General features: G+C 38.9%; 2 protein-coding genes across 6 annotated transcripts in view; both read right to left on the reverse strand.

The window, feature by feature from the left end:
• The window catches only part of golga1 (golgin A1), a 38,590-nt gene extending 32,034 nt beyond the window's left edge, over positions 1 to 6,556 (reverse strand). For 2 of the 4 annotated variants that reach the window (XM_088375419.1, XM_088375416.1), the window contains exons 1-3: positions 6,367 to 6,556; positions 4,272 to 4,555; positions 2,760 to 2,850 (exon numbers count right to left, since the gene is read on the reverse strand). In XM_088375419.1, the coding sequence (XP_088231545.1) occupies positions 2,760 to 2,850; positions 4,272 to 4,400 (220 nt within the window). In that variant the 5' untranslated portion in view covers positions 4,401 to 4,555; positions 6,367 to 6,556. The remainder of the gene's footprint in view (positions 1 to 2,759; positions 2,851 to 4,271; positions 4,556 to 6,366) is intronic. The other 2 variants (XM_088375418.1, XM_088375417.1) reach the window with 2 other exon arrangements.
• Positions 6,557 to 11,863: 5,307 nt separating this feature from the next.
• On the reverse strand, positions 11,864 to 19,483 carry ppp6c (protein phosphatase 6, catalytic subunit). Of its 2 annotated transcripts, XM_088376649.1 has the most exons (7): positions 19,323 to 19,483; positions 16,840 to 16,935; positions 16,660 to 16,725; positions 16,427 to 16,568; positions 16,243 to 16,322; positions 14,899 to 15,108; positions 11,864 to 12,894 (listed from the first exon to the last, which is right to left on the reverse strand). In XM_088376649.1, the coding sequence occupies exons 1-7, from the start codon at positions 19,395 to 19,397 to the stop codon at positions 12,646 to 12,648; spliced, it is 918 nt and encodes a 305-aa protein (XP_088232775.1). In that variant the 5' UTR covers positions 19,398 to 19,483; the 3' UTR covers positions 11,864 to 12,645. The 2 variants fall into 2 exon arrangements, with proteins under 2 accessions (XP_088232775.1, XP_088232776.1); XM_088376650.1 differs by lacking the exon at positions 16,660 to 16,725.
• Between the last annotated feature and the right edge of the window lie 443 nt (positions 19,484 to 19,926).

Genomic DNA, 19,926 nt, shown 5'->3' on the forward strand with positions numbered 1-19,926 from the left:
ATTAAAACAATAGAACAGTATTAAAATTGCAGCACCCATGTTTCAACTCGGTCATATCCTACCACGTCTGCGTTACTTTATATCACCAGCAGAGCATTTGAACCTTGGGGGTCTTGTCTACTGTATGTCTTTCAAACTGACTATGTTTCTCAGAATGACTGAGACCTGACTAAATTCTTGAACAGGTTCAAATTGGTCTCCTCATGGGATTTGCTTTTATTCTGTTCGCTTTTTACTAGGGGTGTAACGGTTTTGAACCGAACCGGAAAACCACGGTTCAAAGTACTTTGGTTCAACTACATGTCATCCTGAACCGTGGTTTGGCCGGGCACGTCATAATTGCGAGGAGCACTTGAATACTGCATAACATCACATGCACGAGTTGGATAAATCTGAAGTATAACTAATAAATAAAACATTAACTATTGTTACTTCGGGCGGCTCGGTGGAGCACTGGGTAGCACTGAGTAGCACGTCCGCCTCACAGTTAGGAGGGTGCGGGTTCGATTCCACCTCCGGCCCTCCCTGTGTGGAGTTTGCATGTTCTCCCCGTGTCGGCGTGGGTTTTCTCCGGGCACTCCGGTTTCCTCCCACATCCCAAAAACACGCTTGGTAGGCCGATTGAGCACTCCAAACTGTCCCTAGGTGTGAGTGCAAGTGGATGGGTGTTCGTCTCTGTGTGCTCTGTGATTGGCTGGCAACCAGTTCAGGGTGTCCCCCGCCTACTGCCCGATAACGGCTGGGATAGGCTCCAGCACGACTGTGGGGACGAAGCGGTACAGAATATGGATGGATGGATATTGTTACTTTGTACTCGTTCATTCCCGGGAGGCAGAACACGCTCCTCTCACGACCTGGTTTGCATTTTATAAGTTTAATTTATTAAGTGTAACAAGTGGTTAGAAGAACAGAAACCATTTTGGGATAGTAGCTTGTAACTGAAAAACATTCATGTAGTTATTGGACAATGTTCCGTCGTGCTTGTTTGCTGCTTGTTTGCAGGCTTCTCTGACAGCGTATTTATTCTTCATTTTACATTTCAAAAGTTAAATTCAGCAAGTGTAACAAATATTTAGAAGGAAGAGAACTGTTTGGGGGCCGGAGTGGGCTCGTAACATCGTAATAGAGGGGTAATTCCTTGAAAAAAAAAATGGAAAAGTATATAAAATAATAATATCAACCTCTATATCAGTGTTTCCCAACCTTTTTTCAATCACGGCGCACAGTTTCATTGGAAAAAATCTCGCGGTACACCGCCAACAAAAATCTGTTAAGCTCCTATATTAAAATCAGTTATATTACAACGAAACACGTACAGTCCTATTCCTATATAAGTATGGAGAGTGGAATAATTTAATAGAAATAAATACTAAATATTCTTTAAATTGTATTCCTTTTTTTAAATAAAAGTGACAGTTTTTTAAAAAGGTTTTAGACGGTGTAAGAAATAAACTATTTAAAGTGATTGTGATTAAAATAAAAGAATCAACGTGATTTTGTTTACTGTTTTAGACTAGGTCTATAAATATTGCAACAATAAGAACAAAGTCACTTTTAAAGACGCTCTGCTGTTCTGACAGCAGCTGAGTGGCTATCACAGTCGAGGAATCTCGACTTGACTGCTTATTTTACGTATGTGAAAAATAACCAATCCAGGTTCTCCGGTTGAACTTAATGCTCTGATTTCCATTGGACCACAAACGCACCACAACCGTCATAGTGTCTGTCACTGTTAGCAAAAGCACACAGCAACACACACATAAACTGAATATGTGCCGATGCAATACAATCAGATCGACACAATATGAAATCTCAAGATTCTCCGATTCTCCACACATGCACGATTAGCAAGCGGCTGACCAGGCCTTGCGCAAACTGACCAGTGGTTTGGCGATCCTGTTTACAATGCGCTCCGTAATTAAAATTGGACAATCCCACGGCACAGCTGAACGTCTCTCACGGCACACCAGTGTGCCGCGGCACAGTGGTTGGGAAACACTGCTCTATATAACCCCCCCCCCCCCCCCCCCCCCGATAATTGGGGGAACACTAATTACCTATCGTGAAACCTCAGAGACAAGAAAGATCAATTATGCCATCTGCTGAAGACACACAAAGACACGAGAACACACATACAGCAAACATGCATCACTTTTCAAACATTATTGCTTCTTGTCCAACATCTGCTGTTGGCTATGTAAAGATGCAAAATGGTTTTCAGACAAATAATCGATGAACTAACAGGACAAAACAAGAATATGCTGTGGCAGGAGGGGTATGAGTTGACTGCTCTTGCAGAAGTACACATTTCACAGTAAACCTTTTTTGGTATCCTTGTATCTATGGCATACCCTACTGTACAAAAATGGGGGTCATTAAAAGCAATTGAGATTTGTTCATTTGCACATCTTTTTTTTAAGCCATGGAAAGCTGAATTTCATATTAAAACTGACATTAGAGGTGTTCTTAGTTCAAATACAAAGTCTTCCACCATGAACCCTATCTCTCAAAAAAGAAATCATGCTGGCACAAAACTAAGCAAGCAGGTTTTCTTCCATCCATTTTTTAATACTGCTAGGTGAATGGATGTTTCAGGTCTTTTGCGCATAAGACACCCAGGCGACCTGCCCAACAAATTTTCTTGAACTGGACTTTTGATAAATTTCCCTGATTTTGGGTATTGTTGTATTTACAAGCTTCTCCTTTAACCTTCATTTCAAGACCTGCCTCCTCATGTAAACATTGACTGAATGTCCCACCTGATAGCTTTCCTTCTAGTTTTCGGATCTGATGATTCCTCCTTAGCAGTTGAGCAGGCAGGTCATCCCTGGAGCTGCTCCCGTCAGATGCCTGTGGACAGAGAGACGGTAAGCTATTGTATATGAATGTGAGCAGTATTTCTAAAGAATTCAAAGACTGCTCCAATGCCTACTTGTTTCACTTTCAGACTTACAATTTTGAAAATTGCAGAGAACCTTTAATTTAAATAAATGTTATCAACACCTGCATGGTTCAATAAACATATAGCGCCATGTATGACTTGACATTAACGCTTGTACAACTCTAAATAATTTATGCCGGTTCAGTTCCGTGTGCACTGCAGGGTGCAGTCTTACAAATATGGCTTCCACTGCCAGAGAAAACGATAACTATGATAATGCTAGGTAGTAGCATTAGCACAGAGAACTGTCTTCATAAGTATATTTACCTGGAACAATATAGCACATTCAAAGCAACATTTCAAGACGTTAACATACAAAATACAGTATATACACAAACAGATAAGTAGTAGAATGAGCTTTTTTTTTTTTTTATCAGTGTTCGAAGTAACATTACGTAATGAAGAGCTTAATGTTACATTTCTGGACTCAGGTTACATTATCCTGATGGATGACAAGCACTGAATGGTAGTGTCCAGCCCTTTAAGTCATCAATGTTGTTTAGAAATGTCACGCCCACCATGTGACTTGTTACTATTTCACAAGTGTTATAACATTATAACAAAAATATGAATAAAAAAAGGGCTATTTCGTTAAACGTACTTTTTAATTAATTGTATAATTAATTGAATGTCTGGGGCTTTTGGGGTCCCGCCCACACTCATCAATGGTAAAATTATACACAAAAGTAAATATTTGAGAGCTTTTTCTGAAAATTTGGCTGTGAGCAAGACATAGTGATTTTTTTTTTCAGATTAAGACACAAACAGTGGGACTACTTTCCCCCCTGTTATTTGAATTATAGTATTACAAGTTGGACCTGACCTGAAAGGACTCACTGAGTGAGGGTGAAGGAAGCAGCAAATCCGCTAGTTGCCCATGTCAGCCAAAACAGCCAAACTAGCTAGTATGTGCAAAGCGCTATAAAAAATAAACTCCAACGGGCACAGTCATTACTGGTCACAAATAGTTTTTCTTAGCTCAAAGATATTTTGAGTATGTTCAAATAAATTAATGTGGGAAATCCATCTGTATTTTATCCAGCTCAGGGGGCCGCAAACTGCCACTTGGTGTCATCTTAAATGGACATCACAATGCCTCAGCGTTCAAGTAACAACCATCACGGCTGATTTGTTTTCTGAGTTTGGTCATGTGGCATTGGCAAGCTGAGCTCTTTGATATCCTTTTCAATTGACTGCAGAATGGCCACATCCTGAGAAAGTGGTGGACTAACATACTGTTGTCAACATTTCTTTTTTTTTTTTTTTACTTGATTTCCTCTTCAACAACAACATTATGAACCAATGAACCATTAAAAAGACAACAACTTACAAAGTCATCTCCTGAGTCTGCCCCCACTGAAGTGATGGATTCTTTGCTGATGGTACGGGGTAATCGAACGCCACTCCGTGGGGCTGTGGCTGCCTCTTCTGCAATCTTTTTCTTCAGCTTGGCAAACATGTCTGTATGAGCGGCAAATTCCTTAACAGAAGCTCCTAGAGAGTATGGAACACCATACAGAGCAGGGAATTCATTGCTTCTTTGCGTAACAAACACCTGAACATCTACAGGTGCCCTTAAATGAAGAAGACCTTAGTATTTCCATTTTGCAAAATCTGGGGAGGAAAAAAGAAACAGATGTTTCTCTCAAATGTTAAATCTGACAAGACTTTCCACAAAACATACATCTTTTTGCTAAGTATAACAGGAAGGTCAACTAATCAGACTGCAATAAGTGAAGCAATTTTGAATGACCAGCACCATGCAAACATAACGGTACATATTTTAATTCTATTCTATATCTATACATTGAAAAGATTAAATGGGCACTGTGGCTTCTGAACCATGCCCGTGTTAACATTGTGTAACATTTTATGAAGTAAATCTGACCAATTAATCATCTTTAATACGCTATACAACAGGGGTGTCCAAACTTTTTGCAAGCAGGGCCAGATTTGATAAAGTGAAGGGGCCCGGGGGACAATACTTTTTTCAGATGTTTTTTAACTACAGAAATTTCATGCAAATACATACTGTTATGAAACTAATTTCACTGTCCCAATTGTCTTTATTTTTTAAATGACAAAATAACCAAATATAAGCCACTCAGGCAGATGTGAACAACTCTAAAAACACAAATTCTGTCTTCCATTCATATCTGAAGTCAGATAACATTGAACAAAACGTATGAAATACCTTAAATTTACAAGAGTTTAGAATTATTTTTGCCTCATGAACATTTTAAACAGGAGTTACAAGTAATGCAAAGTTGTCTGTTATTATTAAAACTTAAAACAAGTGAATTTTGCTCTTGTCATTTACAATATTTTTCAGAAAGTAATCGTTTGTGTCACGTCTACAGTTTCATAACATCAACAGTATTAACATGGCCACTTCATAATATTTAATATTAAGTAATTTTTACTTTTGATCTACTTTTGACTCACAGCCCCACGTGATGAATCGCTGTTGTGATGCCAGTTCAGCTTGGAGCTGCTTCACTTTATCAGCGCGGTCACTCCCTGTTAGCTTGTCGTATGTGTTAGCATGTTTAGTCTGAAGGTGTATCTTTAGGTTGCAATCCTTAAACAAGGCAACAGTCTCTTTACAAATTAGACAAACACGATTGCCTTGATTTTCAGTGAAGAGGTATTGTAATTCCCATTTCTCTTGAAAGCGACCGCCCTCAATGTCAACTTTCCTCGTTTTCTTTGCAGTCACCATTGCAGAAATGAGCGGAGAGGGCTGGTGCTGCTACCTTTTGGTAATAGGAGGAATTACAGTTTCGAGTTTCATGATTTTTTTTTATTATTTTTTTTTATTCAGTTTGACCGTGCAGGCGGGCCATGAATAATACATTATAAGACCGAAGCTGTGGGCCGTATGAAATATGACCGGGGACCAGATTTAGCCCGCGGGCCGGCCTGCTATACAATGAACTGAAACAGATATCTGAGTTCTGAATGACGGCAACAAGGATCTTCTGAAATAACTTTATAAAAAGGTCTGAAGAATTTGTTGATTCTGTTTCAGTAAGCACATCTCATTACTGCCTGTTGTATGTGATGTGTTCTGATGTATTGTTATTTTATGTTATATAAAGCACTTAGATACGGTCACAGCTGTTGTGACAGCGAATCTAAATAAAGATGGATTGTATTGGATTGTATTATAGCATGGGTTTCTGTTCAGATTTACACAGGTGACAGCTTTGGCTTTGTTGTTGGGATTTTGTTGGTCATTCTCACAAACGAATACGTCGGATGTGTACAATGTGGCAAGATTGTGAAAGTGTTTGACAAAAAGCTAGCCGCCTCTCGCAAACACGGTCATACGCTAGTCATAACAATGAAAGTTAACGTTGCAACCATCAGGTGAGCTTAGCAATTGTTAGCTTGTTGGCTCTTTAGCGTGGACTTTCTCTTACCGTAACAATTCCAAATTTACTTCGTGAGTTTTCTACTCGTGTCTACTGCTGTAGCCTTGTCCGTTACGAGGAAAAATGTCTTTACGACCGTCGCCAAGTCGTTGCTTTTTCCTCTGTCAAGCTAGCCAACCCAGGTCGGTGAGCTACACGTAATCGCCCAACACAGATGACCGATGACATCACGACTGCGCCTCCAGTTTTTGAAGAGGGGCGTGGAAAAGAACAAGGATGCTGCGCCTTCTATCGGAGAGAAAGGTAAGCGCGGCATTCGCTGACTCTTGTATTCGTTCGGCTTTCTACTTAGAAGTAGCAGCTGAAAAATGTACAATACAGTATTTAATACGAGCCGAAATTAAAAAGTATTGTTATTTCCTATTCAAAATAACGAAAAGTATTAAATGGATTCAAGATAAAATACAACAGCACAGAAAATAGGGAGTTCCTCTTCTTCGGCCCTCAGCATCCCATTAGTCCCAATCAGGAAAGTAAACAAGAATAAAATGTCCTATGGCAGCAATGAGCCCGCTTAACAAGTTAGATTACACCCAAGATAAAAATGCATGCGCGCCAAGGCAGTAGTTGGTGAGGTTTAGACAGCACGCTTACATTTTATGAACAATGAAAGAAGGTTATGCAACTTTATCGATGCTACTGTTTTGAGTTGCATCTTTACAATATCTGCTGATGGGAATTTATAGCACGAAGGAGCATGGATTGCAAATTACATTACTATGCACAACAGTGTACATTGCGTTAAATTTGTTTTGCTACCAGATATTCTGAAACTCTTTGATTCTCTGGATAGATGTTTAATAATGTTAATTTAAACAATATATTCTTATTACATGTGGTGTACGGAGGCGACTGGTCATTTATTTTCAAAGAAAGGCCACGCTTTGGGCTCATATGCCACCGGCCCATTGCACACCTGCATCGTATGTGTCTTCACTGGTTTGACAGTGTTATGACTAGGGACGTAATCAGAAATTTTGAAGAGGGTGAGCCTGAAAAAATTTAGGGCGCCAACTTGCTAGAGGAAAAAATTAATATAATATCAAAAAATGCCGAGCCGAAACATCCATCCATTTCCTATACCGCTTGTCCCCACAGGGGTCGCAGGCGTGCTATCCCAGCCTATTCCAGCAGTCATCGGGCAGCAGTCGGGGGACACCCTGAACCAGTCAATCACGCCCGGACTGACCATAGGGAGAACCGGGAGTATTCCCGAAGCGCCGGCCTAGGATTGGCCTGCTGGCCTGGGTCTCTCTGTATTTTTGTTTTTAAGTCTGCGCGCCTATCAGAGAGACAGGCCAGGCCGCTCAGGCCAGGAGCATGTGAGGAGGAAAAGACGATTGGTTCATATCAATTAACACCCGCCCCCACAGTCCGTCTCAACCACACAGAGCGCGTGTGGAGGAAAGGCTGTGTTACGTATGTCAGGTGCCGGCTGCTGTGGTGTGTAGCTCGCTAGCGGTGCAAGTGAGGATAATGGACTTCGAACGTGATAAAAAGAAGAGGAAAGGCGGTGCGGAGAAGGACAAAAAAGAAAGGAGGAGGAGGCGGCCAAATGCAGAAAAGTTACGGATTTAATCACCCCCCCCCCACGGTGCCATTAAAAACTGTGTGCCCGCGCGACCTGCGTGAAGTTGCCCCCCCCCCCATATGTGCCGCTGCCATGTAATAAGGCTGTCCCTCTGCTGATTTATTGTTAGATTTAGTTCTAGTTGATTTTGTAAGTTGAAGAGTCATTTGTTATTCTTTCTTACATGCACATTCCTCTAAACTTTGTAACTGGCCCTGGTTAAATTAATATTGAAATATATGTCTATGTTTCCTATGCAAAGGTGGAAATATTGCCAGTGAAGGAATGGGGTCGAAAGACAAAAAGTCCTGCCTAGCTACAAAAACAGATATGCTCAAACCTCACTGAATAAACTACATAAGCAGACAAGTATATTCACATATTAAATAAATAAAAGAAACATTTTAAGCATATAATTATACCTACACACCAAATCAATAAAGAAGACATAACTAGACATTTTTGATAAATGGTAATGAGAAAGGTTTATATAACTTTATGATCTGATATATATTTCTGAGCACTTTGAAATAACAAATGACTTTTGATATATTGCCTAAATAGCTTAATGACCCTTAAGGAACTGTGTAATGCATGCCTGATGTTTTTTCTCTAAATCATGGACACGACCAGAGTCGTCTTGACCGTTCAGTACTTGATTGTATCTTACGTTTTGACTAATGCTAGATGCCAGTTTTTGATTACTACTGAACGCTCTGCACAGAGGGAAATATTTTGCCTAACAAAGAAAAGATACGGTTGGAAGCATGATTAAACTAAGAATAAGCAAAGACATGAAGTATCAAAAGAACAGCAATAGATTAATGATGTCACAGCCAAAAGCTAACATAATTTCGTACAAAATGACAAAATTGAAAGAATGAGGTACGACAGTGTATGTCCAAGATTGGAGAAGAATGTTCACAGGAAGGTCACGTGGAGATAAAACCAGCGGGTGCCAGAGGGAGCCAGCCAAGGACTCGGCCAAAGATGATCGCCAAGGCTGAAAGACGGGATGGAAGACAACAGCCCCCACACACACCGAATCGTCCATAACCAGCACCCACTCCCATGGCGAACTTGCCCCACCTCAAAGACTCATCACCCATCAAACTCGGCCCACACTGGCATGTGCAGCTAATATAAGCTAACCAAAGAACCTTGAACGTTGCCTTTTCTGAATGGAGACTTTCCGCTCTTGAAGGGCCCAGCGCTGTATTGTACTTTTCTGAAAACAGAGCTGTCTGAACAAGAATTGTGATTGAACTCAACCAACCTGTGTAAGTCTAATTTGTGCTTCAGTGTCTTAGCATTTTCCTAAATCTGAAGAAATCAAACGAGCACGCAGTGAGTAAATTGGATAACAGGTGATTGGCAATGGCTTTTGCCGTGAGGCGCAGATAACGCGCTCCCTAAATTGTGGACAAAATCCAACACCAGTTTTGGTGCTTCAGACAGTAGGCCCAGTACTAGCTCAGAGCATCTGACAGCTAAAGAACAGTCATCTATCAATACATGGGATTGAATAGGCTATCACTATGCATGAAACATTTGGGGTTGGGGGGCATATATTTAACCATATCTTTGGATATTGATTAAATGTGTGATTGTCGATAATATAATTACTATGCTGGTTGTTCTGACACTCCTTGCAGATGCAGCGTATACTGGCAAGACAAGTCCAGGGAGCAGTGCAAGGGAAAGGCCCACTCAGGACACAGACAGTTAGACTCAGAGAAACCTTTTGATTATTTTGCTCACCCTCATTCTAGAGATTTTGATTTGTTTTTCCAGTACCACCCACAACAAAACCCAAAGAATAATTGTGTGCATGTGGGTGCGCACAAATGCGTTTTGCTTGTGCCCATGCATTTAAATGTGGGTGTGAACATGCACGTGTGGGCAAGGTCAGGGTGGCCTGGTTACGTAACTGACTCCTGGCCTGAAAAAAATCTCCCAGTCCAGTCCTGCAGTCAATCGCAGCGCGCAAAGACACAAACAACCAGCCACACTCGCATGGGCAATTTGGAGTCAATCGGTCTACCGAGCATGTTTTTGGGATGTGGGAGGAAACCGGAGTGCCCGGAGAAAACCCACGCGGGCACGGGGAGAACATGCAAACTCCACACAGGGAGGGCCGGAGGTGGAATCGAACCCGCATTCTCCTAACTGTGAGGCCGACGTGCTACCCCAGACATGGGCAAACTACGGCCCGCAGCTTCGGTCTTATAATGTATTATTTACTGCACTGTCAAACTGAATACAAAAAAATCATGAAACTTGAAACTGTAATTCCTCCTATTACCAAAAGGCGGCAGCAGCACCCCTGTCTGCTCATTTCTCCCATGGCGACTGTAAAGAAAACGAAAAAAGTTGACATTGAGGGCCGTCGTTTTCAAGAGAAATGGGAATTACATTACTTCTTCACTGACTATCAAGGCAATTGTGTTTGTCGAATTTGTAAAGAGCCTAGTTTAAGGATTTCAACCTAAAGAGACACCATCAGACTAAACATGCTAACTGTTAGCAAGCTAACAGGGAGTGACCGCGCTGATAAAGTGAAGCAGCTCCAAGCTGAACTGGCATCACAACAGCGATTCATCACGTGGGGCTGTGAGTCAAAAGTAGATCAAAAGTAAAAATTACTTAATATTAAATATTATGAAGTGGCCATGTTAATACTGTTGATGTTATGAAACTGTAGACGTGACACAAACGATTACTTTCTGAAAAATATTGTAAATGACAAGAGCAAAATTCACTTGTTTTAAGTTTTAATAATAACAGACAACTTTTCATGACTTGTAACTCCTGTTTAAAATGTTCATGAGGCAAAAATAATTCTAAACTCTTGTAAATTTAAGGTATTTCATACGTTTTGTTCAATGTTATCTGACTTCAGATATGAATGGAAGACAGAATTTGTGTTTTTAGAGTTGCCTGAGTGGCTTATATTTGGTTATTTTGTCATTTAAAAAATAAAGACAATTGGGACAATAAAATTTGTTTCATAAGAGTGTGTGTTTGCATGAAATTTCTGTAGTTAAAAAATGTCAGAAAAAAGTATTGTCCCCCGGGCCTCTTCACTTTATCAAATCTGGCCCTCCTTGCAGAAAGTTTCGACACCCCTGGCGTATCGCTTTAAAAAAGTCACGTGACCGAACGAGCAGTAGTATAGTCTCGTCAAGGAAGCGCGCCAAAGCTGTTAAAGGAAGCGCATTGTCAACGGGATGGATCTGCTAAAACAATATCTGATCTTTTGTGGTTCAACCTCGAAGTTATGAAGAATTATGGAGCAGCGATACTGGGACAACCAAAAGACCCACTACACTGCACTCCAGCATCATCTGTGTCGTGTGAGTGGGTGTTTTCTACGGCGCGAGAAATTGTGTCCAAAAAGCGCAACAGGCTCAATTTCAAAACATTGGAAAAACTTCTTTGTTTTAAATAAAAATTTGTAAAAAACAAATCCCTGTGCACAAGCATCCTCTTTTCACAACACGTTCACTTAGATTTTCATGTTATGTTACATGTTCACATTATTGTAACTAAAAAATAAAATATATTTTCAAGTTAAATGAATATGTGAAAGAATACACTATAAAATATAATTACTTAAATTAATTAATGTATATACTAACTAGGTCATCTGTGTAAATCTGTGTCAGTCGAGTCTGTCAACTAAGTTGCCTGTAGTATTTTTAAATTCCAGTGGGTGTCAGCAGTGAGCGACACATTATCGACACAGTGTCAATACAGTTTGGCAATGTGTCTAAACGATACACGACACCTCATGGACCCATCACTCCTGATTGTACGATGGCTGACAGGAGCAAGCGCGCTGCAAACGACAAAACGCAGCAAACGCAGGAATGCCACTGTAAAATTGTCACGTGCAAATCACTAAAACAGGACTTAGTTCCCAGACCAGTAAGTTTTTATTGTAAAGTAAAACAGAGATCTGCAAATATGAACATTTTACAACAATCAGTGGACTTCAGCAAGCAAATTCTCTTATTTAGCTGTGAAATATCTGTGATTTAAGCCCCAAATGAGAACTGAACGTCTGAAAGGAGTTACCAATCTGTGAGGCAGTTTAGAGTATCACTGCTTCATTGGAAAACAAAATCAATCAATTATATTAAAACAGCAGCTCATGCAGCAATATTTAACTTCCATCTGAATGTACATTTTTCAATAGTTGGTTGTTTTTTTTCTCATTACAGAAATATCAACACTCCAAACTGCTGTTTAAGCAGTCAGAGATCATGACATTTGTCAATTCAGATAGAGAATGGGATAGAGAGCGCAAGAGGCATAAAAACATTGAGAATTAGGTTACGGAAGGACTGCGATAAATATTGACAGAGATACGATTGATTGATCATAGTTTCCATCCATAAGCCAAAATCTTTTTTAATGGAATGGATAGTGTAAAATGTGTAGAACAGACCTATATTGATAAAATGTTCTGGTAGCTTTTTGCAAACATCCAGGTTGAGGTGAAGGGCTTAAGTTTCAAGCTGCAGATACATGGCTTCAAATGTACAGGGGGCAATAAACAATAGTTGGCACTGTAAATACTTTAAATTTACACTACAAAAGTCATACAGACTCACAAGTGCTGTTGCCACTCTCCTTGGTGTCTTTGCACTGAAAAAAAAACAACAACAAATAATGTTTTGGATTTCATCATCTTACAGGAAATAAGGTGTTGTTGTCCGAGGTGGAATGACCCTTTCAGAATCAGGCACTGCTCTGAAGAGCTTTGGCTCTCTTGTGTTAGCATCTTTGAAGACCATAATGGAGGCTATGTTGCCACAACGATAGCAGTAGTTGGGAGCCGACCACACCGTGACCAGCTTCTCATCAAACATAAACTTGTAACCCTCATGGACGAGTTGATGTGCCCGGCAAATCAGCTTCAGATTGTTGATGTGGACAAACTGCAGGGTTTGGGCAAGACACAGAAATGAAGAGGTATTAGGGGGAAAAAGAACACATTATCAGACAAGAACAGCTCTCTGGCTAAAATCCCAATAATTTAAAAGCTGCTAGTGCTGCATGATGTTGGAAAAACATATAATATGATTGTTGAATATTGCGATATTTAACATGTGCCTAAAGAAATGACACTTTGACTATCTAATGAAAGATTTTTTTCATGCTGAAAAATAAGCAATCTCAATGTATTCCGAGCTAATTATTTGGAATTAACCTTTATAATATTCAACTATTGAATGGCGATGCGCATTCAAGTTTGCGTCTAACTAGTCAGGTTCAGATAAAAGCATAAAATTCCATTAACAAATTATTGCATGTCTGCGATATGCATATTGCATGGGTCAATATCACGTTTTGAAATGTTTTTGATATACTGCGACCTAAAAGCTGCTATTAATAATGAAGAGTTAAGGAAATTCCAGTATAACTACAATTATTCTTAAATAATCATAATAGGAAGGCAGTGAAATAGAAAAACAGCATGTCGAACTCAAAGTGGAGAGGGTATTTGTGTGAAGTCGGGAAATTCTCCCCTTGATTACGTGGGTTTTTGCTGGGTCATTCCACTTCCTCCTTCACATTGTAAAAAACTTACATATGCGACAGCATAGTACTACTATCTTGCGAATGTCAGGTAACTCAATTTTCAAAGGAATTTAGACCTTGGTTGTGGTTGGGCCTTTCCAAAACTTTTAATTTTGTTCCGGTTGTATATTTAGTTTTGCAGTTTTGTTTAATAGTTTTAATATTTGCAACTTCTGCTGATTTTTAGATTTTTTTCGGGGTACCACTTTAGTACCAGTATGGAGATTTTTTTTATGCAGGTATAGTATCTAAGTAGAAATCTTGATTTCGTGACAACACTACCTACAGATGTAGGTTCAAATAAGGTACACCCATGGTTTTGCTAAGCTTACACAACCTTTTCTAACTACTATCCCAAAACGTGTTTTTGTACATGTTTTTAAATACACGGTGCAATTTAACAGCCAGAATCTGTTAGTGGTAATATGGGTGTGTTACTGTCCATGGCACTGGTAACTTGAAGGCACCAATAACGCTGAGAAGTACGTATAGGTTTTGTAGCAGCAACATATCTTTCAAGGGCATCCTTGTATATTTCAGTAATGCCAAGCCAAGCCATATTTTGCTTGTGTAAAAACACCTTGGCATTGTCGTAAAGCAGTGCTGTGCTGGTCTGCCAATACTCCAGAACAGTCTCCCATTGACAATGTGCTGCATATTATGAAGCTCAGAATACAACAACGGAGACCTCCAAACTGTTGAGCATGAGAATGGCAAAGACTTGCACCATCAAATCCTCAACATTTACTGTCACTTCCCAAATGCTTATTGAGTGTTGTTAAAAAGAAAGGAGATGCAACACAGTGGTAAACATGCCTCTGTTCCAGCTTTTTGGGGACACGTAGCAAGCATCAAATTCAAAATGTGTAGATGTTTGCAAATACATACATACATACATACATACATACATACATACATACATACATACATACATACATAAACAAACAAATAAATAGATAAACAAATTTTAAAAAGTTATCTTTGTATTCTATTCAATTGGGTACAGGCTACATTGCTAAGAATAGGGTAATCTTTGTATTCTTCGTTTGTTTATGCTTTCATCTTTTAGAAGATTTGGGACTTGTAGTTTCAGGTTATGGACACTGATGCAAGCTTTTGGTACACATAGCTATTGTTTGAATTCACCAACAGATTTCTTCTATTTTAAGTAAATCATACTAGTTATGCAGTATTATATTTCAAGTTTGGAATTTGCAAAAAATAAACACCCGGGAGACAAACTAAGAATAACCCATTTTAGTGAGGAGAAATCTCCCCTCCATACTTATACAGTATATCCAGTTAGTAGACATGAAAATTAACTTCCCTACAAATATCAGTCAGTGTTTGATGCAACCTACCTCATTTGTGACTTTTGCACCAAAGAGCCAGCCTGCTCCTCTTGGGCTTATGGCCCAAGTGTCTACATCTTCAGGGTCAGACCAAACCAAATCACAAAAGGCTCCTTTGTGAGGGATTTCCTGGTTCCGCTCAATGGTCCGAATTTGGTCTAAGGTTTTAATGTCAGGAGAGAGGCCTCCGTGCACACACAGGATCTGTTCATCCATTAGCTAGCAATAAGAGGAAAAATGGGAAAAAAATCACACTGAATGCAGCGATAGTTTAAACACAACTCTTACTAAGGAGGTGTAAGCTACAAAGTACTTTGGCTTGACAAGTTGCCGAGCTTTTTGTCAGTCTGGAAAGTTATGAAAATGTCATTTTAATTAAGGGAAGCCTATAAAACCGTTTTTGCTCACGTCTTCATCAAAACAATATTGTCTGGTTCTGATAAATCCGTTGATATTGCAAAAAATCATGCCAAAATGTTTGAGACCTTCCTGCTTTCTGCACCAAGTTTTGAAACTGAATTCATTAATTTCAAATTGATCTCTTCACTGGGCAGTAAGAAGCCCAAGTCCTCCGTAATTAACTTGGAATCAACTCAAAACAAATACAGTGGATCCCTCTTATTTGCAAATGATAGGGACTAGGCCAGTCTGCGATTTGTAAAATATAGATGTGTAGCAGAGAAAATTGAAATATATATAGAAAAATCTTTTAAACCTCACAGAATTCTTTACCTGTGGACCCAGTTTACATAAGCGTCAAATTCTGGAACTGACAGACAACTATAGTGAAAAGGGGAGTTTTGAATGGACTGGACATAATTTTTGACCTCTAAATCCAACATTCATTAAAGAAGTCAACTCTAACATTTTCTTTACAATAACATGTTGTATGTGGCTCCACCATTCTCAACATGACATTCTGATTATATTGCGTTTGTGGAATATGAGTTAAACAGCAAAATTCACCTGTTTTTATCCATCTCAGGGGGCAGCTATTTTGCCACTTGCTGTCAACTGAAAATGACATCACAGTGGCAGGTCTCAGGTGACGACCAATCACGGCTCAACTTCAGAAAACTGGTGAGCAGTAATTGGTTGTGACGTGAGATCTGGCAACTGTGACATTATTTTCAGTCGACAGCAAGTGGCAAAACCATTACACTCTATGATCGATAAAAATCAGATAGATTTTGCCCGTTTAATTCATATTCCACAAACAAAACATGAATCAAACCATTGTGTTTCGACTAGTTGGGTTGCACAGAACATTATTACGAAGATTATTTTTGGACTGGCTTCCCCTTTAAATCAGAGTCAAGTTTAGGTATTACATAATATTGAACTAATACTTACAGCTGCCACTGTTAACATATCAAACACTTTGGTGCAATACCGCCAAGCATTAGCGTTTCCATATTTGGTCTGGCACTCATCTGTGGAAAAAACAAAAATTAACGTGAATACTGTTCAGAAGGCAAAATAATTTTATTGTATTTATCACATCAGGTTAAAAATTGATATTTTTCTCTCATCTCACCATAAAAGCCATAAACTTGCGTAATCTGTCTGCTCTCATGATTTCCACGTAGAAGTGTGATGCGGTCTGGCCATTTGGCTTTCAGCACCAGCAAGTAGGTAAAAGTCTCCAAACTGTAGTATCCTCGGTCAACAAAGTCTCCCTAAAGATCATAGAATCTTATTATCAACAAGTCAATGGTGACACCCGTGAGAATTTTTTTTTTTTTATATTTATATAAAATATATACAAACCATAAATATGTAATTTGTATCTGGAACTTGGCCACCAGTTCGAAAGAGTTCACAAAGATCATAAAACTGGCACAAGGGGGGTGGGGGGCAATATTAGATAAAATATTGTACACCACATATATCATCAAGCTACACGCACGTGCACACGCATGCTCTACTTTTAATGTCTGGAAATGTCACCTGTCCGTGTATGTCCCCGCATACTGTTACTGGAGTAGAAACAGGTTGGACGTTAGACTCCTCCAGCAGAAGATCACACACATAGTCACATAATCGCTGTGTAGGAGAAAAAAAACAGAAGTGCTGTACAGGTGGTAAGGATTCAGACAGACATCATACTGGTTTAAGCAGCGACTAAAGTGTTATGTACGCATTCGTAGGACTTCCACAAATTATTTTGCTCGTCAAGTGCGATTAGTCAACTAATCGTATCATATGTAAATTGCGGAAAATCGCAGCAACAAGCAGCTGATCTTGTATATTCGCATTAGTAGCTTACAGTTTGACTTATTTAAGGTATATACAAATTAATAATTAAGACAATTACGATGATGTTTCACCCAACTTGTTTTAAACTTTGTAGCAGTATTCCCAACTGGTCTATGAAGATGGATCATCTGAAAACGAAAGCAATACTAAGGCCTTAATTTTTTGTTGTTGTTGTGAATATTTAGTGCATTTTAAAATGAGACCAAAATCTACGCTATGCTGAGTTCCACTAATACTATGGAAAATTATGAGTGAAATTAGGGAACTGCTTTGTGCTAAAGAAAACAAAAATAAACACTTGTATTGGTTTTTACATTAGTTTTTATCTAACCTTTATTCAAAACATTTTGTCATAATTTGATCTACACATTCAAATCAAAGCACTGTAAATTAGAACAGTAAATTGTAACGACCTAGGTGAGCAAAGAGTTTTATTGTTAAGTGTTACTGTTAAGAGCTTGTGACAAATATGAGATGTGTTACTTTAAGTTCTGTGATGTCCGAATTATGAAATGCACTACTCTGTGCATGGTCGCGAGTGACTGCTCTTGCTGCTCAATGTCAACTGCAGGATTCAAAAACTGTGTTTTGCTTTTAAACATGAGTTCACTGACTAATGCTCTCCATAATGCATAGTTTATGATACAATATGTTATCGTATCACAGCAGGACATTGAGTGTAGCGTTCAATCAGACACACATGGCAGCCTGTGTGTGTGTTAACTACAGCTAGCTTCCAGACACGGCTATCCCTATATCAGAAATTAAATCAGTCATCAGCAACAACGTGCTTCCTTTTTAGATGGTCGTTTGTCACCGTCGTGCTGCCATAAAAGAGAGGTTTACATTATATTTTAGGTGAAATGCAGCAAGACTTTTTGACTCTGTTGCTAACAGGTTAGCCATGTCAATCATAATCACCAAAAATGGTTTTGTTTAGATCACAGATGACCCAGATTACCAGTACTTTGCATGTGCATCACAGAGAAAGCATACAGCCAGCGGAAGAAGTGTGAGACGAGGCATTTTCGAGAGAAACATACAATGCCAAATTAATATGTGTAAATATAGCGCCTTCGATATTCAAATTAATTGCTGTGATTAGTCAACTACTAGTCTTACCTGTAAGGGCATCTTATTATCAAGAGTGAAACATTGAATATGCATACTTCAGAGACAGTTTAAGAATACATAAACTGAGCGTTATAACAGTTCAGTTATTACCAAGTCGATTTCTGGTAATGTGAGGATAAACTATTCAAAAGACGAATTCTTATTCCTTTAGACAGAGATGGTTTGAAATGAAAACACATTTTAAAACTCATTCAATGAAAACCATTTTAAGATCCTCTTTTACCTTTCCACGTGAAAAATGTAAAGGACACAATCAAAACTGGGATTGAACATCTGGATTCTTTAAAAACATAAAAGTATATCTTTGGCGTTGAATGTGTTTCAAATGCGTGTGAAATTCCTAGATAATTGTGACTGCTCTTTTTTTATGCATATCCCACAACACCGGTGACATTAACTCAGAGGATTTCACTGTCAACACATGACACTTCGATAAATATCTAATACTGGCATATACTATACAATAGTAAAGGCATAATGGTAGAGAAACATTTGTTCACCGCAGCATCTTGCTTCTGTCTGACTACATGAGAATAGGAAGATATTTTAATGAGCACGTCAGTTAGAGAAATCAAATTCCGAGTATTATATTATTTGGGGCGAATATTGGTGTTATGTACATCACACGATAGCCCTTAATACAAAACCATGGCTTTTTTGACATGGACTTTTAGACATTTGACTTGCCACTGACAGTGCATATCTCCTCGTCATTGAAAACCACTTGTGTGTTACCCAGAAACACATCAGCAATACTGTTCACACAGCAATTGAAACGATAAACGTTCCGTCTTCTAACTCAAAATGGCAGTCACCACCATCAAGTCCATCGGGGTATAATAATTTTATCTGTTAATAAAAGACATATCCTTATTTGCTCCATTCACTTTCTGGCCGCACAGACGTACCGAGTGTGCTAAACGCTACTAGCTAGTTTAAGCTAGCCTTAGTTATTAACACATTTTAACCACAATTTAAGTAAAGTATTAAAAGCATACTACTTTTTCTTGCCAAATATATTCAAATTATGTCTGGTTTACCTTTAGGTCATTTTCTGGAAGGTATTTGCACTGTTTTGCGATCTCCGCATATTTATCCAGATCAAGCGGCGCCATTGTAACTAGCTATTTGTCTTGCGCAACTTCCTGCAAATGTTTGGGGGTCTGGCCATCTGTGTTTTGCGAATTGCTGTACTGCCATCTCCCGTCCGTATGCTTCAATGCAGCTACTGAGATCATTTTGGCGTAGTGGCATACTTTGACCGCATGGATGAACTCTATGCTTGTCTAGTAATGTACTGCGATCCAAGAAGAAAAAAAATCGAGTTCTAGCGTCAGGGCAAATAGGCGTCTGGTTTTGTGCAGTCAAATGTACGCTTCGTTAATTTGAAATATTCTATTTTCATGGACTACGTCTTGTGTTTTAATATTCTGCTTTCAAAATTAATTTGCTAATTGGACGAGTTGAAAATCATGATGGGTTTAAAAGGATGGACGTTTCGTCCGTTGTTCATTTGGATTTAAAATTTGAGCATCAAATGTAAAAGTTACTCGTTTGAAATGTTTACTCATTCATTATCAATGTATAGTGGGACATTTGATTTTTTAATAAAGGTATTTTAAATATAAGTATTTTAAATAATGA

This window comes from Syngnathus floridae, chromosome 5, assembly GCF_059516105.1.
Source record: "Syngnathus floridae isolate MCC-2025c chromosome 5, RoL_Sflo_1.0, whole genome shotgun sequence".
NCBI lineage: Eukaryota > Metazoa > Chordata > Actinopteri > Syngnathiformes > Syngnathidae > Syngnathus > Syngnathus floridae.

Excerpts from the sequence above, each read along its gene's own strand:
- ppp6c (XM_088376649.1), bottom strand. The coding sequence starts at position 19,397 with ATGGCGCCGCTTGATCTGGATAAATATGCGGAGATCGCAAAACAGTGC. Across the intron at positions 16,569-16,659 it reads ATACAAATTACATATTTATG|GGAGACTTTGTTGACCGAGG; the intron begins GTTTGTATATAT and ends TATGATCTTTAG. Across the intron at positions 12,895-14,898 it reads GTGCAAAAGTCACAAATGAG|TTTGTCCACATCAACAATCT; the intron begins GTAGGTTGCATC and ends CAAACCCTGCAG.